This window comes from Dermacentor andersoni, chromosome 7 (genome assembly GCF_023375885.2).
Source record: "Dermacentor andersoni chromosome 7, qqDerAnde1_hic_scaffold, whole genome shotgun sequence".
NCBI classification, from domain to species: domain Eukaryota; kingdom Metazoa; phylum Arthropoda; class Arachnida; order Ixodida; family Ixodidae; genus Dermacentor; species Dermacentor andersoni.
This window is the reverse complement of record NC_092820.1, coordinates 164085369-164113098: the sequence shown is the minus strand read 5'-3', so window position 1 is coordinate 164113098 and position 27730 is coordinate 164085369. Positions and strand designations below refer to the sequence as shown.

Here is a 27730-nt window from a genome sequence, read left to right as displayed (position 1 = left end):
GTTATTACATGCAGGCCATTGTTCAAAGGATTGTCGAAGCGCATGGGAACGTCAAGGACCTCAGCCTCGTAGATGCCAAGATGAACTTCATCAAGGCCTGGCAGGCGTTGCCAGAGTTTGGCATCTCACTCTTTGTTGTACGCTTCAGTGGCAGCAAGAAAGAGGTGCGTTTTCATTGCTCACATGATTTGGTTTTGCTCCCCCCCCCCCCCCCCCCCCCAAGAAAAAGCTGTACTGTGAGAAATGCTATAATCGAGAGCTTTCACAGCAGTTCCAAACGTTCCAAAGTTTTTAACATGCACATAAATCTTGGCAGTGAACATTCTTGCATTCTTCCCACAAGGCTGACACCCTATTCGCTCAACAGTTTCAGTTTTCTGTAAATATCAATGTGCATGCTCTTGGCATCACCCTTTTTATGTTTATCTCTCGCTCTGAAGCTTTTCACATCATACAATAAGCACCAGTTTGCCCAACAATGTTTATTAATGAACCTTCTTTAAGTGGACTCAACATGTTGCTTCCACCACAATGTCTTGCAGGAACTCCTGGGAGTAGCCTTCAACCGGCTGATGCGCATGGACTTGTCAACGGGCGATCACATCAAAACCTGGCGCTTCAACACCATGATGGCTTGGAATGTCAATTGGGAGGTGAAGCAGATGAACGTCCAGTTCGAGGAGGACCAGCGTGTCGCCTTCTCATGCCTCAGTGCCGACTGCAAGACTGTGCACGAGTTCATCGGCGGTTACATCTTCCTCAGCATGCGCTCCAAAGACCAGAACCAGACGCTGAATGAGGAGCTCTTCCACAAGCTCACAGGAGGTTGGGTCTGAGTGACCACAGTCGCGGCGTGCAAGGCTGCCACAACCTCGGAATGTGCATTCATCATCAACTTGCGACAGCACATGCAAGACTGGCATCTTCCACGGGAGGTCGCCATCATTGTGGATCCGACACAGTGCGAGAAGATGCCGATAACTCGCTGTTTGCATCAGAGACTTGCGTCATCTTAGCTGGCTGTTGTTGTCACAGTCTGCCGAGTCCAGTGGCATTGTTGGACTCGGCAGTTTTCCTGCACATGTTGTCGTTGAGACAATGAGTGATTGGTGAAGAGCTGGTTCAAGTCGGACGGACTTTTTTTTCATCTGCTCATGGAAGATAAGCCTGGTGAAGTGCCAGCTGTGAATTTTCAGTAGTCTCTTAGAAACTGTGCCCTAGCAGCAAATTGTTGGCGTGCTGTTGGAAAGAGCTGACTCGTCGTTTTACTCAGTCATACTTTTTATTGAAGAAGTTATTACAATGTTTAATTTTTAATTAGAAGTGCTGCTCTATCAAGTGGCTAGATGTTCAAGCTTGAAAATTGCCTTGTCCTAGGACACCTTGTGAGCAACTACGAATAATATTTTAAAAGAGGACAATATGCCAGTCTTACAGCAAGAATACATTGTACTATAGGTGGGGTTTGCTTTCAGTAGCAGAACAGGCCAACTTTCTACCATATAATGCACTGTCAGGCACAGTTTCTTTCATGCTTTTTTATTTCCGCAGGAGCTTAGAACAATGCACGGTATTTTTTGGTGAAAGGTAACATCGAGTGGGTGTGTTGCCTCTGACAGCATGTCGTAAGCTGTGGAAATGAATTCTTCATCCAACTACTACAAAGATTTTAAGACGATGGCTGCCAACGCAGCTGGAGCTTTTATCACATCACCATGCCCCGACACTTTTCTTCTTCCATTTCATAGAACATGTTTTATGACAGCCCCCCTCCCCCCCCCCCACCTTCGACACCTCTGAATTATGAAAACACCACTGTCGTCACACTAGCATGTAGTGAACACAGAACCTAACCGTCTGCACATTCGCAATTACTCTAGAGAGAACGACCCACACTTGGAAGGCACTTATACTTGTGGCAAGTTTGTCACCACTGATCGGTTGTGATGTCAATGTGTAATGCAATTGCAGTGAATTTCGCATCGACGAGTGTGCCAAATTTTGGCTGAACAGCCTCATATTGTACAATAGTATCGAGAGAACCGTTACCAATCGTGCATTTCAGGCAACCGTCTTGTCAAAAACTGAACACGCAAGTCACCCGAAGACTTAGCTGGCCCTAGCGATGGAGCCAAGCCTTCCACTTTCTGTAGTGTTGTTGCTGATAGGAGAGAAGCTTGGCTAGGGCAGATCTCTATCAAAAAAACTGACTGCTGCTGAAAGGAAAGCATTGAGCTACTAGAAAATCCTGCAATCGAAAAAACACAATTGGAGTAATGTTCAACTTTTGCTCCTCGTAGTAATTCTCAGGGCTTGAAGCATCTGTATTTTTGTTTTGATGACATGTAATTACTGCAAGAAATGTCCTTTTAGAAAAGTCTCAGCATTATCGCCAGCAAGTGGCACTGTGTTTTACAATGCAAAAGATATATATATATATATATATATATATATCTGCCTCCATACATGGTCAGACGAAATCAAATTCTCTTAACTAGTTGTTAAAGCTTTGTCATATTTACATACATACCCTTTATATATATACACACACATGAAAATGCTGTCTTGTAATTAGTCACCTGTAATAATATAGAATGAAAATGACAAACTTCTAGAAGCTCCCTATAGACAACTGCATTTATTTGAATATACAATTAATCCTTCTTTTTTTAGTTCTGTACTGCTATGATTTTAGAATAGGCTCAGTAAAGGATGGTTACCTATGTTTACAGATGTATATATGATGATTTCTTCACCCTTTTCAGCGTTATGATGTGCCGCCAATGGATTGTGCGCATTTTTTCGCACATCTGCAACGAACAGACTGTGCCCATGCCATCAAGTGCTTTTTTGCGCATTTATGCAAGCTTTGTAAAAATGTGTTTGTCGATATTCTTGCTACTGTAGCCTGCACGGCTATGGACACAGTGCAATTATATTAATAGTTGGTTAGCATTTGTGTATCTGATGCTTTTTAGCTGCGAGGTAAGAGTGGGTTTGCTAGCAAAGGGACGACTGCTGATCATTTTGCGATCAATTTTCCTTTTTGACAATGACGTTTGTTACACGAAAGGCTTCGTTGAATGATGTTTGAGCCCAATGATGCTTGGAACTTGTTGACTCAACAGAACTGCCATGGTTGTTACCTGAAATGGCACAGTTTCCAATAAGACAGAATTGTTTAAAGAGTGTCGTTTCAGTCGTGACATTTTTGTGAAGTGCCTTGTGAGTGTTTTACATATGTTACAGTGTAACCCAAATGAACTGACTGTCATCTTCCTATTTAAGAGAATAAAGTTTTTTCCCCACATTACTTTTACTCTCGCAGGCCTTGTGGTGTCTGCGGCCACTTTATAACATGCCTCCCAAAGGTTGTGATGCATGTGGCTGCAATGGTGCCCAGTTGCTAATAAAGAAAAAAAAAAGTAATAATCTAAGAAATTAGTGGAAACCGAAAATGATCAGTCCTTGGACAATTTTATGCTCCTAACATTGCCCCTCAGTATTTGTAATGAAACACCATTCATGCTTTTCAGATGCAGAAAAACAAGTCCTTGCCATACTTCTTTCTCCATAAGGGGGAGTTGGATATGTAAATAATAAAATGTGCCATATACTCAAGCATCTTTGTATTTGGAACAAATCTGTAAGTGTGCCATTCTTTTACAGTATAAAAATAATGATTGATGCAATGATCAAACTCTCAAATATTAAAATGTTCTAGAGACCTCACAGAAGAGATACCATACTCCATCTCGCAACTCATTTGTAGCGCGATGCAAGCTGCAAGACTCCTTAGCCAATAGGGAGGCCGAAGGCCCCTCAAGATTTGTTCGTCAACGCTGCGTCGTTTGCTCCGCAGCTGCTGAATTCGCGGGATACGACGTACATGCGCAAAGGTTCTAACATGTTGTGCATCACGCACCAAGCAAAAGCAAAGCTCTATAATCCCACCATTAATCAGACAGTTATGCTCAGAACTCTATTCTGCTGCACAAGGATATTGCCTGTGCATGCCTTCTACCTTTGGCAGTGCTGCAAACGACTGGTGTAATGGAATATAATTATCGGGCCATTATCATCCATTTTTTTTTTCCAGCCCTGTTGGCTGTGAATCTCTGATTCTAAGCAGCTCAAAGTGTGCAGTGAACATTCAAGTAGTCCCTCCAGCAGTAGTTTACCTTGTCGTGACATGCCACAGAGACATTGTATGCGTTGTTGCTTTGCCTGTGGCAAGGTTGAATGGCAGCAGAGTGCGCCAACAAATGGCTCTTGAGAACACAAAGCATAGCTGATGATGACCCTCTTCTCACAGCTACAATGCTGTTGTATATTTATTTCAGAGACATCACATGAAGCTCACAGCATTGTCGGTACGATAATTCTGCCAGGGAATTGAGGCTAAAGGCGATATGTCACCTGACAAGACCTCGTTCATGTGCATTGAAAACAGCAACTAATTTTTAGAAACAAATATTTTGATTAGATACCAAATGGTACGCATAAGACAAAGCATATGAGTATGCTCAGATGAAGGGAAAGAAAGAATGTCTCCATTTCAGTGAGCAATAATTTGCTTTTTACCTGCTGATGCTGCCCCTCTCCCCATATGCATACCTCTTTAACGTTTATACATACATTCCTGTACGCGATGCTGATATTTCTCTAGTAATGTGCTTCCAAGTGTGCACACTCGTAATGGAACAGTGACAAACAAGTGCTGCTGGCAAATGAACACAAGGACACACCATCTGCACAACTGGCTCCAAATACTATTCTAAATCACACATGGAAGCATGTTCTTGCCACAAAATTGGTCTTCCTGCCCTCTCGTGCACATGACTTTTTTTCACCAGAGTTAACCATTTCTCAGCACTTTCATGGAGCAAACTGAAATGTACACCGATCTTTTTAAAAAGCAGCATGTGGATCGACACTTTCAAAATTTGGCAGCCTCGTTGAGGAAAGCAATAGTAAACACAAAACTTGCATTTAGGCTTACAGAATGCAATCTATGTTGTGTTCATCTCTTATGTTTTGTTTTTTTTACCCCGAAATGTGTTTGCTTAGCTGCATTGTTAGTAACATAAAGCCCATATAACACTGGAGTGGTAACTGAACTCTGTCAGCCTCAGAGTTCACTTTTGTCATTTGCAGGAATTCTCAATCGCGACACACCCAACATGTTACCACTACAATATTCACACTAACCGCACATATGATAAACACTCACCATAGGAAGCATGCTGCAACTACGACACAGCACAGCAATGCAGTACTATAGCCACTCCTGCAGTGCTATGCAAACTTTTGATCTTGACAATACTTTAACCCTTGCACACAAATCAAAGAGAAATGGACTTCACCATGGCTCACCCATTTGCTTGCTTACTAAGTTGCACTTTCAGGCCGGATGAAGAGCTTCACTTCACCAGACATGACCACCTGTGAAAAAGTAAAGAAGGCAGGCAAGCATGTTTTACCCCCATGCAAACTGAACATGCAGGCAGCATAATTGCTTTCAATGAATGCCTTTGTAGAACTCACTTTTTCAGGTCCCGCCTTGCACTGATAAGTGCACTGGACAATGGACTTTCGGATGGATGTCACCTCTACATGTGCGCAGACTGGCTCTCCTACAAGAACTGGAACAATAATGCTAATTTCATCTTTCTGGCTTCAAGCACTAGGTTGCAAGAGGTGAACTGTGTTTATTTCAAGGAAGGGAGGCAATTAATTTGTGCTGTTTGGACCAAGCAAGAGTGAAAAAAAAAAAGAAACTTTAAGTCAGACAGAAATAACTCACCAGCACATATAAAACACAGTGCAGACATGTAGAAGATTAATTGTGTATGTTGTATGGCACCTGTAACTGCAGATGATCAAAAATGGACAAGTTCAGTGCCCTTGCAGCTCATTGCCAATTTTGGTTATCATTTGAAAAATATTGATACGAAACAACAACATATGAAGGCTGCCTCAGAGTGACTGCACTGAAGACAATGAGGAAGATAAGCTCGTGCCGTCTCCAAGAACAGAAAAAATTATTGTAAATTTCTTGGCGTTTTCAATACAACTACCAGCTGACAGTCTATGGTAGCACAAAGGTGCAATGAAAGAGTACACGCATGCTTTGGTTCATGAAAAAGACAAAAGAAAAGAAAAGTGGGAAGAGGAAAAAGAAAAAAACACATACGGAACATATCATGTAACAAATCTGGCATTCACATTCCTTGTGAGTGCACAAGGAAAGCTAAAGTTCTGGTAAAGATGCTTTAGCGGGGTACTATGTTGGGCGAGCTGGTACATAGCTAATAAAGGTAATGTCGCACAATGTAAAATAGCATACGTGAAAGAAAGGAGACAACGAAGGAGAAAGAAAGTGCTCTTTCTGTCATCTGTTTTTCCTTCCGCATGTTATTTTACATTGTGCCACATTATCTCTTTTCAGGTAAACATTAGGCAAAGCTCAAAATGTCCAACAATTACGAGACAAAAGCAGTCATCTACTCTGGATAATTAAATTCTGGTAAGTGGACTGAACATTTATATTTTTTTTACCTTGCACTCAGTTCGCAACAGAAGAAATTATGAATTTGGCAAGAAAATGTCTCAGTGCTTTGGAAACAAATGCAGTATCGAGTGGGCTACGCTCTATGCTGAAGTTGCATTCAGTTAGGAACAGTGAGCTTAGTAAAAGTGTTGCAAATAGACATTGCGCTGCCATGAAAATGTTTGCTACCAGCAATTTTTAATGTGTGTTTCGGTGCTTTACTCACGTGGCTTGGGAAATTCGAGCACTTGATGGACAACAACACAGCCAGGGCCTGGAAGCTTAGTCCCAATAACGGCTGACACCAAACTGTGAAAAAATGAAGTCATGCATTACTATTAGCAGCAGTTTGTCTTCTTAGCTCGGGAGAGTTAATTTAAAAGAGTTTAGGTCAGCTTCTCAAAGGGATCAGTTTCATATGCCTATGTGACCTACAAAGCGGTCTGCGCTACTTCACTGCGCTACTTCATGTCAATCCATCGGGAAACAAAAATGATGACTTTTCTCAAAGACAATGCCAGTGCGACCAAGACATGTGCATACATTGATGCACCGTGATATGACAATTAAGCTTCACTGCACTGGCTTTATTTGCATGATCAAGTAAACGCATGTTTTTTGGTAGCACTAGCTAGGTTTCAACTATTGGCTTTTGTCTAGCGTGCACATCACGGTGTAACCAATGCATGGTGCCGTAGCGTCTTCGCATGGAATCGCTGCGTTGCGCCCCCATCGGAATGCGGCCGCCGCGGCTGGGCCCGAACCCGCGACCTCAAGCTCAGTAGCACGACGCGACTGCCATTGGACTACCGTGAAGGGTATCAAGGTTTTAAAGCACGCTAGCTGTTTAGCGCGCCGTCCTTTGTTTTGTATATTTCTGTTTGTCAGAGGCATGTATTGCGAGGGTCTTATCACCACGATTGGCCAATCGCGCGAAAGGAATTGCTACATTATAGCAGTCCAGTCTGTAAAGAACTGCAATATTCTTGTAAACTTTGTTAAAATTTCTGTGGACCTAAAATAAATTGCGCGACCATCATTAGCGTTGTTTCCTCCATTTTCTTTTTGAAACGTTACTTACCCGTTAATGAGTGCCCCGTGAACGACGCATGCCGGCAAATTTTTGCTCTGCGCGTAAGCTACGTCCAGGTGGATGGGGTTGCAGTCTCCCGTGAGAGTAGCGAATTCCTCGACGTCCGCCCGCGTGAAAGTGCGCTCCATACTTGCCGTGTCGCCCACTGAAAGGCACCGACTTATGTTAAATGTGGGAACGACGAATAACTTGCGCTTCGCAACGAGCCCGGCAACGCGCTCAAAAATTATTCGCCCCATCACAACTATGAAAAAACTTTCGGCTAATTTCGGCTGCTTCCAATCAGCTGAGCGGTGTAGCCACTAGAGAGATGAGCACACAGGCCACAGCTAGAAGCGTCACTGGACAGATTATTGCTTAGTTGTGCTGAAATGCTAGAAACACAGTCAAAACATTGCATCTGTCTGCGAGCGTTACATTGAGTGATGATATTTTTACCAATAATACATTATGAAGAAGAATGTTCCATTTATTGTATCAATCATATGAAAGCGGGGTGGCGCTTGCAGCCACCCCGTTTGCTAGTTGGCGTTATGAAACGTCATGAAAACAGCCGTTTCCCGGCCGGTCCGATCCAATCCAATTCAGTTTTTGGCAAGATTTATGGTTTATTTTGCCGTCGTGATCATAGACACATTGAGCTGGCATAAAAATATTCACACAGAAGTTCGTGCGAACATTGCGTGAAACTCTAGGGTAGCAAGCAAGACACCGCGCGTCGTACCGCTTCCTTTGTTTACTAACATGCCGCGGCTGTAGAACTTCACACCATGTATTTTGATAGCTCTGTCTCGGCCGCGATCTACTAAAGTACTAAGGTAACGCGAAGGTGCGGCAATGGAGAGGGCGTGAGGTCGTCATGATTGTTCACCTGGGAGTTGCAAACCCGAAACGACAAGTTCTTGTTCACCGTCAATGTATCCTTTTCTGCGTTGCAGATCCTGCGCTCGTATAAACATAAACTGGTAATCGCAGAAGCACAAACATATTGAGCGTTCACAAACGCCTTGACTTGCTCCCTACAGACAGACATGACGTCGGGGCAAGAAGCTTCCAGGAGTGCGTCGACTGCGTATTGAGCACCAATGTGCAATCCGTTGGACCTGAACAGGTGCACGCTCAAATAACAGCCGCTTTAATGCCCGAGAAGCTTATTGTTAAATTTTATGCTGCTTATAGTATGGGCGTCTTCAAACGCTGCTAAAACATCGACAATGACTAGTGTCTAATGACTAGCAACGCCTGTAACTCATCGCTGGTGCCATGTGGAACTTATTTCATAGAATAAAGAACTAAATTATGTCAAGAGTCTATAGCACGTCCGTACAAAGGCCTCAGGAGTGAGGACAGCCTTTGTGCTTAACTGAGTTTCTGAGTGCCGCGCAATTCGTACCTCAGGCTAGCAGCAGTTGTGGTCATGCGCGCATACTTGGCCTGGGAAATTTTGAAAGGTGATGTGTGGTCTTCAGAGAAGTCATTGAGCTTGAAACACGAACTCTTTGGGCAGGTGCCATACTAGCGCTTGTGTTAGAAAGTGAGGCATAATATTCTAGAAAAAAGAAAGTTGTAAAATAAATAAAACGTTTTTATGTTCATTGACAAAACAGCCTCTTCAGTGCCTGTCTTTCCAGAAGCTTGAAGATGTTTCCATTTACCACATTTGTCGTGAGAACATCTACTACGTCCTCTGTTCAAAGAGGTCCACTGGAGACACATTGGCTGCAGATGTTACAGCCACTGAATTTTTAAATGAGTAAGTTCTCACACTCAAATTAAGCAGCTTGCATAGAAAAATCCTGCTCCCATACTTGTGCATGTACATGTGTTTGACATGGCAATCTTGTTTGTTTTCCTCATTTCAGATTGTACATGTTAATCAAGAATTTTTGTGGAACCACAACTGAAGAAAGCCTCCGTAAAAATGCGTTGCTCATCGAGGAGATACTTTCCGAGATAGTTGTAAGGAGTGCTTGAAAAGTTATCCCGCATTTTTTCGTACCTGTTGAGAAACATTGGTAAATGGAATTGCATTGGCCAAAGCTTGTTGGTGTATGCTGTGGAGAAATTGCTTCCATTTCCAAAATTTGTAGTGTGTTATGCAGTTGTTGGCAGTTCTTGGAGTAAGTGCTAAGCGCGTGATTTGTGTAAGCGGCTTTATTTATGAGAATTCCTTATTTTTCTGAAATGTGATGCATGCATTTTTGATACCAGCAGTACTATTGACGCAATTCAATTCAGTGATTCACCATACTTGCATGAATAACAGTTGCTGCTGTGTTTTTTCCTTGCCACTTCTAACAGACTGATCTTGTAAATTATTGAATAGCATAGTAGAGGTCATGAGCTAAGCTAACGCCAGATGCAGGCATGTGTCGTCTTTGTTAAACAATTTGCTAGTTGACCTTGTTGTACAGCATCATTCTGAAGGTGGAGCATGCCTATATATCAGAAGCGAAAGATGGACGAGTTGGTATAGAAGCATGGCTAATTCGGAGTGCAAACTACTAGGATAAAAGCAAAGGTACGAGAAGAAACAACTTTTGTCCTAGTAGTGCACGCTTCGAATTAGCCATGCCTATGTATGTTTGTTTTGTAACATTGGTTAATGCTCCTCACAGCTGTAAAAAAAATAACACCCTGTAATACTGTTGCCTCTATCCCTTGTTTTCAGAACCGTGGCCACATTTACACGACAGATTTATCCTCTCTGCGGCCCTGCATCTATAGTGAACCAGCTGGTACGCCCATTTTAAAGAAGACAGTATTGACGTCCACTCTCCTGGCGCTGGTAAGCACACAGCCACAAACAGAAACATTGCTTTTCGATCAGTGTTTTATTTTCGAAACGATTCTTCTTCTGTGTTTGCAGGACACAAAGTCAGCTGTGCCAAATACCTCAGCTCTGAGGCCAGTGTTTGGATCGAGGTTGGAGCAAAGCCAGGTAAAGACACTGGGCAGAGTTGTGTGATACATGACACAAAGTAACTGGTACAAGTGCCACTCTGGTAAAACTTGCAATTTCTTTATTATGGCTGAACTGAATGGTTCACTTGCTTGCAGAACCAGCACAAGGCTGAAATATTTCTTGATGTTGTTGAGAAGGTCTATGCCTCCATCTCCACAGAGGTAACTGCAACTTAGGTCACGTCCACGCAAAACCACTCACATTTGGTTTCCCATTGCCTCAAAACCAGGGAAGTGTCACAAACTTTCTTCTGTGTGGCAGCGTGAACTTAAAAAGCTGCCTCGAGTCTAAAGCAAGCATCATACTTGGATTCAACGAAGATTTGGTTCTTGCATCAGCGCCATCTGAATCAGGTATACTATGTTCTAAAAGTTTTCATCCAATTTGCTTTGAGGAAAATATGGAGCGCATGAAAGTGTGTGTTCACACAAAAATGGATCAAGGTGCATATGACAGATACATTAACTACAAACAATGGTTTTTGTCAGAGCTAGTTAAATACTGCTTAAAGGGTAAGTTTGACTGCAACCCAAATTACAGACATATGTCATAATTTGTAGTCTTATGTTCAAGCTGACTGTTATTGATGAAATTGTGCTAACACATTGTCACACATTTAGCCACTTATGTATAAGCACCTCGAAAACGGGTAAAGTCAGTGCACCATTGACGTTGTATTAGTCAGGGGCTGCTTGCGTACTGAAAAGTGTGCAAGTTACATTGAACCACACATGGCATGACATCTCTATTGGATTTGTTTTTCCAGAATCCTACAGCACAGACGTCGTCCTTTCCAACTACATCCTTCATGACACGGTCAAAAGTGACAAGTTTTCTGTGGACCGGACACTGACTGTTCTAGCCCCTCAAGGAGAGGTGAGGAACTAGTACATTAACTTCTGACTTACATGCCATTGTGCTGCAAAAAATACTAAGCATTAAATTTCAACTCATGAATTCTATTTTTCTGGTGCTATTGTGTTAATTCTCTATAGACGAGAACAATATCATCTTGGGAAGTCCGAACTTTCCAATTTTGCATTAATAGTTCATGACTGAATATTTATGACCATACAATAACATTGGCATAACATGAACCACGTACTAGGCTAGAGACAAGTTGTTAGTTTCCCAGTCAGCTCAGACTTATTCTGCAGGCAGCTTTTTTTTTTCACATTAATAATTTTTCTCAGAACACTCTTATTTTATGAATTCCACTGCATGTACATTTGTTGACTCTCCTTTCTTTTATATTTTTCATCCCTCCCCCGCTCACGGCACTGCAGATTCCAGTTCTGAGGTACTGCACCACTAGGCCGAACAATGGATACCCATTCTCAATTGTTGCAGCAGTGGAGGAAGTGCCAAGCTCAAGGTCATTCTTTGTCTCTCATTTGCAAACCTGTTTTTTGGTGCGTTTGCTGTTCAGCTTATTGCGGTACTTGAGCAGTTAACTCCACATAAGAGGAAGCTTTAGTTCGGGGTCGACTCCAATTTCTCTATTCAAATGCATGTGAAACGTCTAAGTGCTCTCATCAGGTGACTGATATGAATGATATTTGTTGCATTTCAGAGTGAAATCTAAATTCTGATGACTGTTGGAAGCAGCATTTTGATTTAGAGCCTAGAATTTTTTTACAAAAGATTTTGAAAAACAAATAAGCTAAAAAACAAACTAAACATAAGTATACAAATCTGTAACTCTGCACGGAAAAGAGGTATCACAGTTCTGTTAATTGCATCTTTTAGAGTGCCTTAAGTGGACAGGCATGACACAAAAGTTTAAAATTTACGTGAAATGGCACAATGTTTACGAGAGTTCTGCAAAAGTCCTGCTCACAAATTAGTGGTTCACTGGAGAGCGATGAGTGATACATCAATTTTTTTCGCTTTACATGTCTCAATAGATGCAATTTACATAATTGCAATTTCATTTTTTTTTTTGTTGCTGACTTACAGAAATGTAAACTTGATACTTCAGGTTCCTGAAATTTTGCAATTTTAAATAATTTGCAAAAAGAAAATGAAAAAGAGAACTACTTTATGCTTGAAATGCATCAGTGTGACATAAGACATGGCAACATTCATGCAAGTCCTGTCAAGGAGAGTAAAATCTGCTTGCAGTTGTGTATAAATTGTAAGAGGTAACGGTGATTCTTACTACCACTGTGAAGGGACCTGGTCCTCACAGTGAAGCTACGCTGTGAAGGCAATGCAGGATCAGAAGCTGTTGGGACTACTCTGGAAATTCCCCTGCCTTGCAACACAAGCGGGTAAGTCTACTGCTGTCAATCACCCTGCTGGCGGTTTTGACACAGCCTGCATTTACATGCTTGAGAGGTTTCACTGTTTGAAGCACTGTTTCATTGTAAATGTAGATGCTACTATACGAGAAAGTACATACAAAGGAAGCAATAGAAGTCCTGCTCTAGTTACACAATAGGACCTTATTGGTACATTCCACAGGAAAAAATGAAAGAATGTTATCTTGGAAAATTTATTTGTCTTATCAAAGTGCCTTGCACAGGTTCTTTGTGAGGATTTAATTATACCACACTGCCCGACATAAGTGGGTGTGGTTGCATGTAACTTATCTAAAAAGAAAGTGTTGTATCCTGATTTCTTACAGTTCAGTAGGCTTGCTATAATTCAAGCTAATCCCCAAAGTATTGATTGGCCCTCGAGTACTTTCGAAGCTGCTTCAGTGGAACAAGTCTTTAAGTTGAGCCTTTTACCTTCAAGTGCCATAGTATTACCTAGAACAGTTGATAAGAGCCAATTTATTAAGGCACCGATATTCACAACATACTTGCTATCATTTATTGGGTTTCTCTGCATGTTTTTGATTGCCATTACGGTATAGTGTCACTTAGCCAGTTGTGTTTGTACAGATATTCAGGATGTGTAGGTACTATATCCATATTCTCTACCATGGAGCCCTGAATTCTATGTGTGTATCAGTGTAATGACCCATAATTCACTGTGGGACCAGATTTTATACAACTTAAGGCAATTTAGATAAAGATCTGCAGTCTCTAGGGGCTCATATTAATGCGAGTCAATTGTACCTTTATGCATTCTGAAGGCATGAGCCATTGAGTGTGAGGATCCGCAGTTACAACACCTGCAGTTATCCGAGAGTCTCCATGTTAAATGAGGCCTGCCTTGTTATCTCAAATCAAAACAGGGTCATGAAGCGTTTCAATGAATTGGAACAGAGTGCAGAATTTCAATACGAAAGCAAGAAAATTATGTGGAGGATAAGATGTCTGAAAGCCAAGTCGGAAGCGGTGGCCAAATTCAGAGTAAGTGTTTGAACACAAAGTGCGTGCAACATTCTTTTCGGCTAGACTCTTGGCAAAAGGCCCGCTGATGCATGTCTTCTCATGCACAATTCTTTGCAGCTTGCCAACGCTAATGAAGGTGGTTTCGGGAAGCTCGAGCTTGGACCCATCTCCATGAAATTTGAACTTTCAAACCAGTCGACATCTGGGCTCAAGATCCGTTTTCTCAAGGCTGACCAACACTCTGGCAGCAACGTTCAACGCTGGATACGGTATGTTACGACATCTGACTGCTGGGTTCAGCGCTTGACGTGACTAGAATAAACACTTAGCAAATTCATTAAACTGTTTTATTGTCACGTGATGGATATTTGCAATTGATCAAAAGCACCATGCCATTAGCTCTCAAGAAATCAACAGTCAGATTTCCAACTTTGCAGTTTATTCCTTTCCCAATGATTTACTTGAGAAATGTACAGTGCACAACTCCACTTGAATGGTAGATACAAAGCAGGATGTCATGGCTCTACAAAGAAATCAACCAGGTTTGTAGGTTGTAGCATGTAGGACGAACCAATTCCGGTGAAAACAGTGACTGTGTATGTTAATGTGATTAGTATTAAAGCAATGTAGCAACACACTGTATTGCCGAAGACACATTTATTTACAATCTGCCGAGGTCATTCTCAGATTTACATAACTTCGAGTTGTGGGGTCTCACCCGTGCTCTTGGGACAAAGGAATGACAACACAGTAGTGCAAATCACAAGGGCATTTATTGCACCTTTTATACTCTAATGCTCGCTAGCCAAATCACTACCTACAGAACATGCTGACGGGTGCCGCGAGAAATCTACGAAGTTCGACTCGCCGCGACTGGATATCGAGCGAATATGTTCGCCCCATGCTGGACACCAACACCTGGTCGTTTGCGTGTACGGTCATGCGAATGGTGGTGCGCGCATTTGTTTGTTTGTGCACGTGCAATCGTGTTTGTTTATTCTGGTGTCCTGCTCCTAGGCCTTGCCAGACAGTCTCGCAGAAGCTTGGATCGGCGCATGCTCGGAACGTTCATGCCACCCACTGACCCCCGAGCCAAAGGGAAAAGCCTATTCCTGTCGTGGCCGACTAACCCCGATGTTAGGCGGTGTTAGCAGCGTAATACTCGCACCATCTCTCGGAATATGTTGTAACCACACCGACCGCCGCTTAGCTGTGAGGAGAAGCCAAATTACAGGAGATGCGAGAGCCATACGGGGAAGACATCAGGGGACGTGCGAGTCAAGCATCACCACAGGGTTCGTCACCAAATGCACATGAGGGTTCTGTGGAAGGTGAAGTATGGCTTGATGGTGCTTTGAAGTCAGTAAGCCCTAACAAACACATGGTTGATAACCCCCCTCATGTTTTCACCCTGGGCATGAAGTCTTTGAAGGCCCTTTCAACACTGAATACTTCTCTCAATCTTTGGGAAACCAAGCATTTGCGGGTTTAGATACACCAACGTTAAAGTCCCCTCATATAATCATTAGCATCTTCTTATCAGAGGTGTTATTATAATAGGGTAAGACAGATTGAAGTGGATCAAGTTAAACTTAAGGAAATGAGTTCCCGATATGGTGCTTTAGAAGCACTTCGAGAGATGTACAAGACTGCCAGTACACTTTCTTGGCCATTGTACTTAATTTCTGCTAGTCATACATCCCCAATGTGATCTGTAAAGATACTGGGTTTCTTCGCATTTGGTAGTATTTTAGCCTGATTGGTCTCACAGCGAAGGGATTCATTTTGAGTTTCTTGTAAGGGGCACTAGCACACCTTTGGATGGGCATCATAGTGGGGGCAGCGTGCAGCTGTTGTTCTTTATTGGGTGACACTGCACATGTGCTGTTGTTTTGCGAGCAAGAGCGACATTTTAAGGGCCTGCTGGCAGACAGAAGCAGCACATCAAAGAGGGGGACGTAGGCTAAGAATGCTAACTGTATTAAAGGAAACAGAGTATATGCAGTATGAATCCTATACTTTGCATGGCTGAATACGTTGCATGGCTGGCTACAACAAAAATCTGTGACACCTACATACATCACGAACATTATTCAGCAACACAAAAGAATACATGGAGACGCTACGCCACGGCTGCAACATGACAGCTGTAGTGGGTTCCGGCTTTGAGTTGAGACATGGACCAAGGCTCCTGAACAAGAATGAGATGAAATTCGGCTTTTTTGCCGTTTCAAGCATAGAGGTCCTGTGATGACCAAGCACCTGGTTGGGAGCACGCCTATACATATTTTACTGCTATGTCACCAGCAGCAGCAACGGTGTTATGATGATGATTGCTGTGGCCTTTCTCTTTGCATTGGACGATGTACGGGAGGATCTACAGTCTGCCTTCCACATCCATGGTGAAAGCTCTACTACAAGGCTGGATGGTTGGAGAAGGGTTGCCAGATGACCTGTAAAATAATCTCTAAAAGACCTTTTTTTTTAGGTGAGAACCACTACAAGTAACCAAGCACCAGGCCAGGGTACACTTCTACCCATGAGAAAAGCCATTGTGTTTTCAGAGGTGCCATTATTCGGACCCAGTACCTACCACATACAAGGCTGATGCTGTGCCATAAGGGCATTACTGCAGTCACTGCCAAGTTGTGTTGCACCGACCTAGCAAGCTACGATAACTAAGAAACTCTAAAGAAGCTAATGATGGCACTATGAGCGATGGAACAGAAAGTGATTAACATGAAAGTAAAAAACTAAAAGATGGCAGCATGGATGAGAGAGCAAACATGGGTTAATTATATTTTAGTTGGAAATAAGAGGAAGTGGATCATTGATATGCAGTTGCACTGCACAGTTCTAACAGGACACACACGAAAAAAAATAAATAAATAAAGGAACAGTCACTCACACACGATTAAGTTTTCTTTATGTTCTGTTAGATCTAGGCAGTGCAATCAACTTCACATTTATGATCATGAGCCAACTACCCTACATGCAACTGTTTATTGGAGGAGTGGTTAGGTAGGCCATGTTGTGCATATAACAGGTAACCAGAATCTCTTACAGTAGCAGAATGGGTGCCAATGGTCGGACAACACAGTTGAGTGTAATAAATGGTTAGATGAGGTGGCACAGTCTGGAGTCAGACGGCGTAGGACTGGGTCATGATAATTCTATTTCTTCATAAGCAAAGAGCAGATCATAATGGGGATATAAAAAATATGCATTGCTTCACAAGAGCTGAGAGTTTTCACGCAGCAGCCACCACAAGGATGCCCAGCTGTCCTGGATAGTGCATTGACAAAAGAAGCGTTTGTCAAGTTATTCGGATCACATGCATCACCTCATTCCATAAGGCAGCCTCTCACAAGCAGTGCTTTCTTTTCATTCTGTTCTTTCTTTTACTCTACTTCTTCAACATGTGGTGTTCTTAATTTGACCCTTGGAAACACCTTTTTCCCCGGCACATGACAAACGGTGTTTTAATGGGCTTCAGTGGACTCTGGTGGTCATTTGCTCTCGGCTAGATGCAGCATTATGGACTGTCATTGAAGCAAGATGAGTATACACAAATTTACAGATGTGCATCTATAAATAATGTGACATAAATGGGTCACATAAATGCTCATAAGCTATTACAGCAGCAAATTATTTGTAACAATATACAGTGGACAAAAGTATAATAACAAAAAAACCATTTCCATTGCACATATTCTACAAATAATTTTCATGACAAAAAGAAAGAAAAGAAATTCAAGTATTACTTGTTGAGCAGCACACATCATATTCGGCTATTCGGCTATGACTATGCAGGTCAATTTGGAAGGTGTTGCATGAAGCCATGAAAAATGCTGAAATGCAGTTTGTTTCACTAGACAATGCTTTTACTCTACATACAGCAGTGAATGAGCAGTGGATTTAAATGAAAATGATGTTTAAGTGTACAGCTTGTCCAAAAGGCATTTTACATTAATGCCTCACCACTGAGTGCGTACTTTCAAACACAACATTTGTGCAGAAAGGTGTGCAACATTTTCTATTCCAAGCTCATAATCTGTGAAAGATGTTGTATAAACAGGTGTCAAACTAACTGCTGTGATCAAGAATCGTGTAATTACGGGATTATGCCCAGCTACACGACAGTTTGGCTACTTCATTCTTTAGGAATTAAAAAAGATTCATCACTCAATATCATGAAACATGAATGCATAAAAGCTTAAATTTGTTAGCTCTGCATGCAGCATGGATAGTACATTTTGGCAAAACAACGATAACAGGTGTGATGCACAATAGGCAGCGAAAAGTGGAAGATGTCGAGGTAAGACTGAGCTATAAATACCACGAGCATGTCACAAGCTTGGCGTTTGTTTGGAGAAGCATAAACGCGTGAGGGAAGTTAAAAGAGGTGGCCCCGAACACCACCTCATATCACATCACAATCACGATGTATACGTAAACAATTGACACCTGCACGACTAACACGAGGCGTTGCTAAGCTGCAAAACGTAAGATTCTCTAGCACGTCGTCTGTCAACCGGTTGCATCGGTTGACGACAGACGACGTTCTTTTTTGATCGCTTTCCGCGCGGTCGCGTCGTCCGGCGAGGTACTACTTTCTCTCTTCCGGGGTTTCTTTTTGTACTTGCGAGGTGCAGGCGCCTTGGCGTCCGGCAGTCTCAACTTTGGATACTCCATAGGGGCTTCGCGTTTGATTTTGGTGGGGTCGCATTCGGCAGAGTAGGTCGGTATCGCGATTCCTAGGCGCTTCATCAGCTTTTCCATGACGTCGTCAACGTAGGCGCGCAGAATCAAGTTGGCCGACTTGTCGATCTTGGTCGGCTGCAGGTTGCAGATGACGATCTTGCCTCCCGTCTTCTTGGCCAGGAGGGGCAGCGCGCCGCACGGCACGATCTGCAGCGTTGAGCCGAGGCACAGGATGAGGTCGGCGGCCCTGCAGTGCAGGTCGGCCGCCTCGATCCCGTCCTCGGGCAGCTCGTGCTCCCAGTCCAGGATGGAATCGTGCAAATGACCGCGGCACAGCCGGCCGTTCTTCTTCGGCACGGGACACGACTCGCCGGTGGGCTTCTGGCCGACCGACTTGGTCGCCGTGGTCCTCACGAACTGCCGGCCGCACTGGTTGCATCGGTCCAGAAACATGTTTCCGTGCAAGTCCGTGAGGATGTCCATCGGGAAGCCCGACTTCAGGTGCAAGCCGTCGACGTTCTGGCTGACGAGGAATTTGAGATGCGAGCTGCGCGCCAGCTCAACCAGCGCCATGTGCGTGGAAGTCGGTACCGCGTCGTCGAACGAGATGTTGACCTGCGGCTTCTCACCCTGCTGCTCCAGAGTCCAGACTCCACGCGGACCGCGGAAGTCGGGGATCCCGGCCGACGTGCTGATGCCGGCGCCGGTGATCACTACGATGTGCTTGGAGGCTTGCATCCAGTCGGCGAGTCGTGCGATCTTGTCTTCGAGCAGCGACGGCTCGTCGAAATGCTCGGGCTGGCCGCAGATGCCTTTGTCGGCGTACTCGGACAGCCCGCTTGCATAGTCGCAAGACATGGCGAGCTTTTTGCAGCAACCTGCGGTTCTCGCTCACACTTTCATCGGCATCGCTGTTGTTTGGCCACTGGTGTTTTCTTTAGATACGATGAAGCGGCTAGCAGAAGCAGGCCGAGCGCTCATGAAAGCCTCAACAGTGCCTCCTCTACTAGATGCCTGCCGCGTGAGCTGAGAAGCTGGTTCTTGCCCCTCTCCTCTTTACTCTTCCCCACCCGGGCTAACCCGGGTCGGCTGCGAGCGCTTGCTGCGGTGGCCGCTGCAAGCCTAAATCACGTAGCCCAGCCTCCGAGATTTTAGCGGCGTCTGTTGCGATCCCGGAGGCACAGGACCCGCGGTGTCTCGTCAAGCCATTGGTCGAGCGCGCGCCAGCCTAGTAATCGTCACTTCCTCCGCAACAGGAAGTGGGTCGGCTGCGAGCGCCGTCTCTCCGCGACTACCGTGAACTACGGGAACCTCCACTCCAATGGGAAGACTAGCGACGCGGCAGGCATCTAGTAAAGGAGGCATTGGCTTCAAGATGTTCAAGAACAAAAGAAACAATTGCAAAACGACAACGTTGCACAACTTCAATTTACAACAGGGCCTGATGTAAGGAAACAGCAGTCACAGGGAGCAATAGGATACAACAAAAACAATCTAGTGACAATTTTTTTTCTTTAGTTTTGGTTCCGATTTTGTGGCTACTGCAAGCACATCGCACAACCGCGGTTATTAGATAATGCGCTCACTCGGCAGCACATTTGTGAGGGAAATTATGAAATTGCTTTCGCCCTCAGATGCTTTATGGGGGAAAAAAAGTGGGGGGGAGGGGACGCGATGAACGCTATGCACGAATATAGTGCCTAGAATTTAGAAACGCGGCCTCTAACATAAAAGATATGCGGTGACGGGTGTCCTTCTTTTCCCATTACAATTGTTTGTGGGCTGCCGTTCGCAAAATTCCGAGGAATAACTTTGTAAAGAATGAAAAGCAAGATACGTATGAGCAACTTTGGTGGTAGAAGAGCGGTTGGGTATGCGTGGTTCGGGTTTTTGGTGCAAATTATTTCTGTCAAAGCGACGTACGACGCTGGACGCCGGATTTTCTGCCACACGGGGTCCTTAACGCTCTCGCGTTAAAACTGCACCTTCGCCTCAAGTTCGTAACGGGCCCGTACTGTTTCTTTCCTTTGGTTTAATTTCGTGTCTACGTTGTTAAACTATCAGGGTCCTTTTAAAAGATTGCAAGCATGTCTTTGCATCTTTTCCCACGCGACTTGCGTTTCGCACGTACGCGCGCACACGCAACGCACAATTTCATTCATAGTTAACGCGGGCTCCAAATGACGGTTACCTTGCACATAAAATGCACCTCAGAATTATCGTCCCTTTTTTGACCTTCTTATGTTTATTTTGTATCTACCGCTATCCTTAGGTACATAGTGCACGTAACTTTGCACGAAGCCATGCAGCAGGTTCAACTTTGGCATGGCATTGTTGAAGCCTTGCATGGAACAAATTTATTTTGCCAACTATTTCGAGAGTGGGACTCATCAACAACTAGGCAGGTTATTGACAAAACATGATACTTTGAAAGCTGATAGCGTAACAAATTTCTTAAGTTTTGTAATTCAACTTGCTTCATTGTGGAGAGATACTAAAGAAACATACACAACAAAATGAATGTTGTAGTAAAAGCATTGTATACGAATCTAGAAAAGTGCATGTCGAAAATCGCACAAATGTGAGATTGAAGTAAAAAAAATAGCGAGTCGTATGGCAAAGAGCCTGAACAAATTTCTCATTGATACTGACAATACTTCTGTTCTATAAATAATTCTATCACAGCTTTTTCATCTGCCAGATTACCGTCAATCCAGTGGGTTGTAAAAGACTGTTTAACATCAGTGTACCTCCCTCCGTCTGTTGATCTGAAGGCGTCAAATGTCCCATTGAGTAAAAAAGCTGGTGTCTGTCGTATGGACAAGTGAAAAAAAGCACCTAAATTCCCATTGGCTGCGACGCCACGTCATCAGTTCGCCTTGACAGACCAGAGCGGGCGAAAGGGTACACCTGCTGCTGCACTAGCGCAACAGGTGTTGCGCGAAGGGAGAGGGCATCGCCCGATGCCACATCACCCTCTCTCTCGGAAGCCTGCGTTATCTGCGCAAGCTCTTGCCTGCGTTCTAACCACGCTTCAGTAATCTCTATAAAGAAAATGTATAGAAAAACTAATAAAATTTCTAAGGGAGAAACGGTGGTAGTGAGCTTTAAACCTACGACCCCATGCTCAGAGGCTGAGTGTCGTACCCACTGGGCTAAACCAGCACCTCCTAGATAGCAGGCCTGTACACTCTGCTGTAAAACTTCCTGCTATTTGGACTGACATTTCAGTTGCCATGCCCGGCGTGATGAACGTGGCCACGTCAAAATCACAGCAGCTTACCAACACCTCCTAGATCTATCTAGGAGGCCTTGGGATCACTCCGGAGCATCCACATTAGTTTATATGGCAGTCGGGCAAGGTAGCATGATGTCACGGATTGAACTGCATCGGCCTTGTACTGTCTCGTAGGCTTTGGCTAAGCATGTCAACGTGCTCGTTTGCCTGCTATGAGTTCATACCTTGAAGGAACGGGACCACACAGTGGCGTTCACTTGGATGTTAATGCTTTCACATTTACAACTCGTAAAAAGTGCTTGGGTGTCCTCGGACTTTTCTTCTTTGCCTTGTCGGCTGTATGGCTCAACCACTCAATATGGCTAGGACTACTGTTACATCTTCTGAATCCAGCAATACCTGTGGAGAGCTGTAGCCTTAATCCTCAGCAATGAGTGCGTTTGCTAAAAAAGTGACATTAAGAAATACTGAGAATCTACCCAGACTTTTGAGGAGGGTTGGATAATGTAGGTTGTGCTGATCAAATTTCAACAAGCACACCCTTTTCCTGTGACTAAGGCACCAGGGTTAGCGCACCTGCTATTATTGCACAAGGGTGTAGTAAACCAAGCATGACCATCTTTCATTAAAAGGTAATTTAATTTCGAAGTTCCAATGTACAGTTATAACGAGGACTGAACACCGCTTCCATCACATGAAGAGCAGCGCAATGTTTTTTATTTCGTGGGCATTTGTTAACTTCTGTTAACTTCTGTTCAGTATAAAGCTGGTAAAAGACACAAAACAGCAACATAAAACGATGGCAGCAAAAAACAGCAGTACAGCATGAATGATGTTTTTTTTACACTGAGACGAGTGTTGCAATCTTGGACGTCATGTCAGGGGATCTAACATGCTGCCACTCGTTGCATGTGCTCGTAGCCGGCACCAAGCATAAAAGAGAAGGCAGGGTTGCTTCCCAGGTCCTGCAAGTCCGGCATCTCGAGCAGCTCATCCAGAGAAGGCAGGAACTCAGCCAAGTTCAAACCTTTGTCCCACAGCAAAGGAACGTAGCATGATGTGAGGACACAAAGTGGTGCGAATGGGGACAGCACAGATGCATACAGATTTAACTGCTTAGCATTAACAATGTGAAAGGTCATTCTCATAATCATCCCATTTCAAGTATTACAGTGCGAAGCCTTGGAAAACACGGGGAAGGCAGGAGATGGAAATTCAAGACGATCAGCAAAACGACAACAAGGTAAAAACGGCAGCCAACGTATCAACAAGTGGACTTGTCTTTTTCAAGGTGACACTTTCCTGTGCTTTCCTCAGCACAGTATCGACACAGTATTTCCTTGGCACAGTGTAATGGTGAAGCCTTGTTACAGGGTCTGCAATTATCCCTGTCCTGCCTCAACAGAAGCAAAGATGCGTTAACGGACTTTGCAGTCTCATCACTCCTCGACACACTTGGCTGGTATTCTTATGACTTATTTCCCATCAAAAATACAAATGTGTGAAAGAGACTCACCCTTGGAAAAATGCAGTTCTGCAATTCTGAAGAATAGCAGATCTGGCATGACGCGAACAGGATCGTCAGTGTTCAAGTCTTCCCACCTAGAAAAATCAGATGTGCAAGTAAACAACAGAGCTAAAAGAGGGCACTGGTATGCTTAATGTTTAGCACTCAAAAACATCTGAATCTAATAGCTTACATAAAGCTCTCACTGTTACTTTTGTGCAAGATATGCCTGACACATGAGTTCAGAAGGTTAGTACAAATAAAAACTGGTAAAATGCAAATACTATGCAAGACCAAAGCCACCCTGACAAGAGATAGGAAGTCACCATGAAACCCTCTGTGAAACTGCTTGAAAGTGTTCATATTATTTGGGAGCACAAGGTACCAACACAATTATATTACTTGCAATTTAATTTTATACAACTGGAATAGGTTTCACCCAACATTTGCCATTTATCTCTGAAGATTGCGTGCTTGTAGTCTACACCAACATGAAGTTGCCAAAAGCAAATAAATTTAGGCCACAGCTTTCTTGTTTTGCTGGCTACAAACAAACCACACTGGTCAGCCTGCTTCAGGTCTTTCCATTGAATCAAAAGGAGTAGAAAAATGTTTTTAGCCACTTGGCTCATAGCATGGCAACACTGATTTGAAAATGACGATATACATGAAGTTAGCAACAACATTTTTCATGTAACTGCTGTCTAACTAGGTGAATGTGCGAGCTCTTCTTGAAGAAAAAAAAAAAAAAAAAGACATTGTTTGTACACACGAAAATGCAAACGCTCTAAATTAGCAACAAGAGCTGGAAAAGAAAACAACAGACTTGTGGAATGACTTCAAAGCAAGGTAAACACAGGGAAGGTAGGAAATGGAAATTCAAGGCGATTAGCAAAACGAGAACAAGGTGAAAGTTGGAGCCAACTTTCGACAAGTCAAGTTGTCTTTTGTCGTCCTGAAAAAGACAAGTCCACTTATCGAAATGCAGGCTCTCACTTTTACCTTGCTTTCGTTTTGCTCATCATTTCAAAGCAGAGTGTTGCACACAGTGCTAACTGGAAGTCCAACACAGAATGTTAACTTCTATCTTGATTACGGTGTATCCAGAAACCAGCAAGATGAACAGTCTGGCTAGTTGTTGCAGATTCAGTGTACCGATAAACAGTGCAACACTCGAACACGTATGCAGGTAACAGCAAGGACAAGGCACATGCTTGTCCCGTCACACTAGATCTGAGTGTTGCGATGTGTTCCAGTAATCATAGATCGGGAGACTAGTAGAGAAGTCACTGTAGCTGATGGTAGATGTAAAGACAGCAGCAGATCAAATGTATGCATACACGTGCTTAGCGTGTACATTTATGTTAGTAAACGAGGGGCACTAAGTGCCATGACATGTTAACTTGTCTATTATACCCATAGTGTCTATATGTGAGGTTGCAAAGAATTGCCCACAGATGTTTTTTTAGAATACTCAACCAGAACTTAGTAATAGGGCACTTGCACTCACCACTGAGCACTTTGATTTCACTGACATACACACAGCATTGTTCAAGGTTACCTGTCCATCGACGCCACCTGTGCACTTTAGGGGCGACTCAACACGAGCTAAATTTTAAACTTGCTCCCCAACCAGCAGGCTGGGTGAGGCCACTCTCTCACATGTGAAGTAGCCATAGCTTTTTTTTTTTTGCATGATGGACAGCTTCGCTGTACCCTGGGTACTAGTACTGATGCAGCGGTATAAGAAGTGCCTGGACTGTGCCCTGCTTACTGGTTCCTGAGGATGGCTGCACACCAGATGCGCATGCGCAGCATGTGGGCTCTCGTCTGGTCCGTGACAAAGCTCAGCAGCTCGAGGGCCTTGGCAAAGTCATACTCGTTGGCGTTCACATTGTCTCGGCTGATGTACATCTGCACACAAGGAAAGCGGGCTCACACCAGGCACAGTAGAAATTGCAGGCGTGGTTTGTAAGATGCTCCAACCTTGGACGACAGAGAGAATATTATATAGTTAAACTTGAAATAACAAAGTCGGTAAAATCGGCAATTTGCTTCGTTATATTGAAATTTCTTTGTATCGAAATTCGATCTTTTATGCAAGTAAGTACAGTCGCCGATCAACTTTTTCTTACACGAAAAGAGGCCGCACACTTTTTCGAATTATTGGGCAATAAAAAAAAGCAAATTTATATGAGAAAACAATTAATTTTTATAAATTTGGGAGTCGGTGACGAATAGTACGGTTTCATGCGACGTACGTGGACAATATCTTCTCGGCGGTATGAATTAAGCGAAGCCAGCCACGCTTTCGTGTGCACTCCACCCCCGCGGCTGACAGCAGGGAGCAAATGCTTCGTCTGCCTCTCGCTCCAATGGGTCACCGAAACTCACGATTATGCAACCTCCAATACTAAACGCACTGCAAGACAGCTTACATGGTGCCACGCCCACTCGGCACGGCCACTCTTTGCACACGTGGCAGATTACCTCTAAAGCAGGGTGCGCGGCTGAGTGTGCGATCAGCTGCACTTACAGCCATGCGCCGCTACGGCTGAGACGCGCACCAGAAATCGAGACACGCACCAATTTAACCCCCACTCTGCCCTCCCGCACCCTTGTGCACGCTTGATCGCGTTACTGCGAGCTCGCGTGCGAGGGTAACCTCGCACACTTTCACTAGCACTAATAGCACACAGTGCACAGGGTGTGCTAGGATATTATCACACTTGGACTTTATGCGGAACATGATGCGGCTCCACTTAAGTGGTCACTCTTGTCCTGGGGCTGCGCGATTTGAGGTGCATTTGCAGCCGCCTGTAATTCAATCGTTTGACCATCTGTGCCTGCAGAAGTTTCCACTTATTTTTTTCAGCATTCCTTTGCGGCGGCAGTGAAATTTTCTTATATTGAAATCGTATACAAACACAATTCTTTACATTGAGGTTCTAAATGCATGGTGTTCTATGGACAAGAGGTTATGAAAAGTTAAGTACTTCGTTATAACGCGGTTGAACTGTAGTTGCACAGAAGATGAAAGTCAACATTTAATTTGGCATGACGTAGCTTCCATGCTCGTCCACGATTGATCCAACACAACAGCTGTGCCCAAGGCAATTCATGCAAGACAACCAAATGATGACGCAGGCGCTAGTCACTAAGTGACTAGGTTGAACTTGCAGGTATATACTGCAATTTCGCACATATTATCCACTTCTGCACATAACTCATGCTGGATTAACCAGCCCTCAGGAAAGAAACACACAAATAACCGCTTAAAACAATGTTATACATTCATAAGTGTGACCTGATACAGCTATCAGCACAAAGAAAATCTCTAGAAATGTTATTTTGTACGAATTAAAAGTCTTTTTACTTTGCCGATCTGTCAGTATGAATTCTTACAGCTGCTTTCTGTTGAAGTGTGCTGCGACTCTACGGCAAACCGGAGTGCATATATAGGTTAACTTTGACATCGGATGTGGCTTCATAGTAATGCGGTACATGTAGTCTTACATTATGACTTCCTTAAGTTATTCACGTATGCCAACTTGCACAAACTTGTCATGTTGCTGGTACTTTATGAACCAAGTAAGAGCGAGCCTCTAAACACAGAAAAATTTAAAACTTCAGATGCTGCTCGCTCCCTTCCTTGATGCTAACTGACCACTGGGTAACAGTGTACCACGTGGTAAAAACCTAGGTTGCGAAAGGCCCGCACTTCATTCAGCATGCACTGAAAAACAGACAAAATGTCTGCGAACTCACCTCTATCAACTCTTCCGGTCCAAGTGCACTCATGGTCTTCGGGTCTAAGCAGTATGCCTGCAAGCATCAGGATGGCACTTACAGTGATAGCACAACAAAGCCGGATGAACATGCGAAACCCCAAAGGTATTCACTCACACGCACCTTCATTCCACCTGGACTTGAATCCTTGTACCTTTGTATTATTACAATGCCTCAATATTATATCACATTCCGCGCTAATCTTTGCAGGCACGTGCAACTTCCTTTTGGATCGTCCTCGTCACCACCACAGGCAGCATTTAATGTTACTTTTTCCACTAGTATTACTATTCATTTTAGACTTGTGACCTGTATTCACTGTTTTTACTTGGCACTTTTTAATTTACTTATTGGGCTTCAGTTCATCTGTGGTGGATCACAGCAAAGGTGATAAGCCATTATCAGTGATACTAAGTAGGGGTGTGGGAATATTCAAAACTTTCAAATAATGAATCGAATAGTCACTATTCGTGAATGCAAATATTTTTTGAATACTTTTCGAATATCTCAAAACGTCAACTGCACTCCATTAAACATACAATTTGGAGCAAAAGTATAGCAAATGTCTGCACCTGGGGGCATAGTATATACATA

General features: G+C 43.6%; 5 protein-coding genes across 12 annotated transcripts in view; 2 read left to right on the top strand and 3 right to left on the bottom strand.

Moving 5' to 3' along the window:
* LOC126533206 (unc-112-related protein-like) overlaps positions 1-3313 on the top strand; it is a 29058-nt gene extending 25745 nt beyond the window's left edge. For both annotated transcript variants that reach the window (XM_050180477.3, XM_050180476.3), the window contains exons 11-12: positions 15-164; positions 543-3313. In XM_050180477.3, the coding sequence (XP_050036434.1) occupies positions 15-164; positions 543-836 (444 nt within the window). In that variant the 3' untranslated portion in view covers positions 837-3313. The remainder of the gene's footprint in view (positions 1-14; positions 165-542) is intronic.
* The window catches only part of LOC126533246 (hydroxyacyl-thioester dehydratase type 2, mitochondrial-like), a 47111-nt gene extending 39142 nt beyond the window's left edge, over positions 1-7969 (bottom strand). For 4 of the 5 annotated variants that reach the window (XM_050180520.3, XM_072289378.1, XM_050180519.3 and 1 more), the window contains exons 1-4: positions 7635-7969; positions 6780-6862; positions 5548-5645; positions 5377-5445 (exon numbers count right to left, since the gene is read on the bottom strand). In XM_050180520.3, coding sequence (XP_050036477.1) covers positions 5392-5445; positions 5548-5645; positions 6780-6862; positions 7635-7885 — 486 coding nt within the window. In that variant the 5' untranslated portion in view covers positions 7886-7969 and the 3' untranslated portion in view covers positions 5377-5391. Of the gene's footprint in view, positions 1-987; positions 1076-5376; positions 5446-5547; positions 5646-6779; positions 6863-7634 lie in introns of those variants that run through there. The other variant, XM_055071841.2, reaches the window with a different exon arrangement.
* A 254-nt stretch (positions 7970-8223) lies between these two features.
* Positions 8224-14254, top strand: LOC126533211 (uncharacterized). Of its 3 annotated transcripts, none has more exons than XM_050180488.3 (13): positions 8224-8563; positions 8672-8757; positions 9278-9399; positions 9509-9605; positions 10318-10434; positions 10516-10587; positions 10707-10772; positions 10841-10964; positions 11378-11487; positions 11898-11986; positions 12786-12884; positions 13799-13916; positions 14016-14254. In XM_050180488.3, the coding sequence occupies exons 1-13, from the start codon at positions 8506-8508 to the stop codon at positions 14208-14210; spliced, it is 1353 nt and encodes a 450-aa protein (XP_050036445.1). In that variant the 5' UTR covers positions 8224-8505; the 3' UTR covers positions 14211-14254. The 3 variants fall into 3 exon arrangements, with proteins under 3 accessions (XP_050036445.1, XP_050036444.1, XP_054927817.1); XM_050180487.3 differs by having other exon boundaries at positions 9263-9399; XM_055071842.2 differs by lacking the exon at positions 9278-9399 and having other exon boundaries at positions 8225-8563.
* Positions 14255-17054: 2800 nt separating this feature from the next.
* Positions 17055-19588, bottom strand: LOC126533225 (NAD-dependent protein deacetylase Sirt6-like). The gene has a single exon (XM_050180500.3). The coding sequence runs from the start codon at positions 19458-19460 to the stop codon at positions 18429-18431; it is 1032 nt and encodes a 343-aa protein (XP_050036457.1). The 5' UTR covers positions 19461-19588; the 3' UTR covers positions 17055-18428.
* Positions 19589-22460: 2872 nt separating this feature from the next.
* Positions 22461-27730, bottom strand: part of Nup133 (nuclear pore complex protein Nup133) — a 47929-nt gene continuing 42659 nt past the window's right edge. Inside the window, exons 28-31 of the mRNA XM_050180473.3 lie at positions 27116-27172; positions 25122-25261; positions 23357-23442; positions 22461-22867 (exon numbers count right to left, since the gene is read on the bottom strand). Of these exons, the coding sequence (XP_050036430.1) occupies positions 22728-22867; positions 23357-23442; positions 25122-25261; positions 27116-27172 (423 nt within the window). The 3' untranslated portion in view covers positions 22461-22727. The remainder of the gene's footprint in view (positions 22868-23356; positions 23443-25121; positions 25262-27115; positions 27173-27730) is intronic.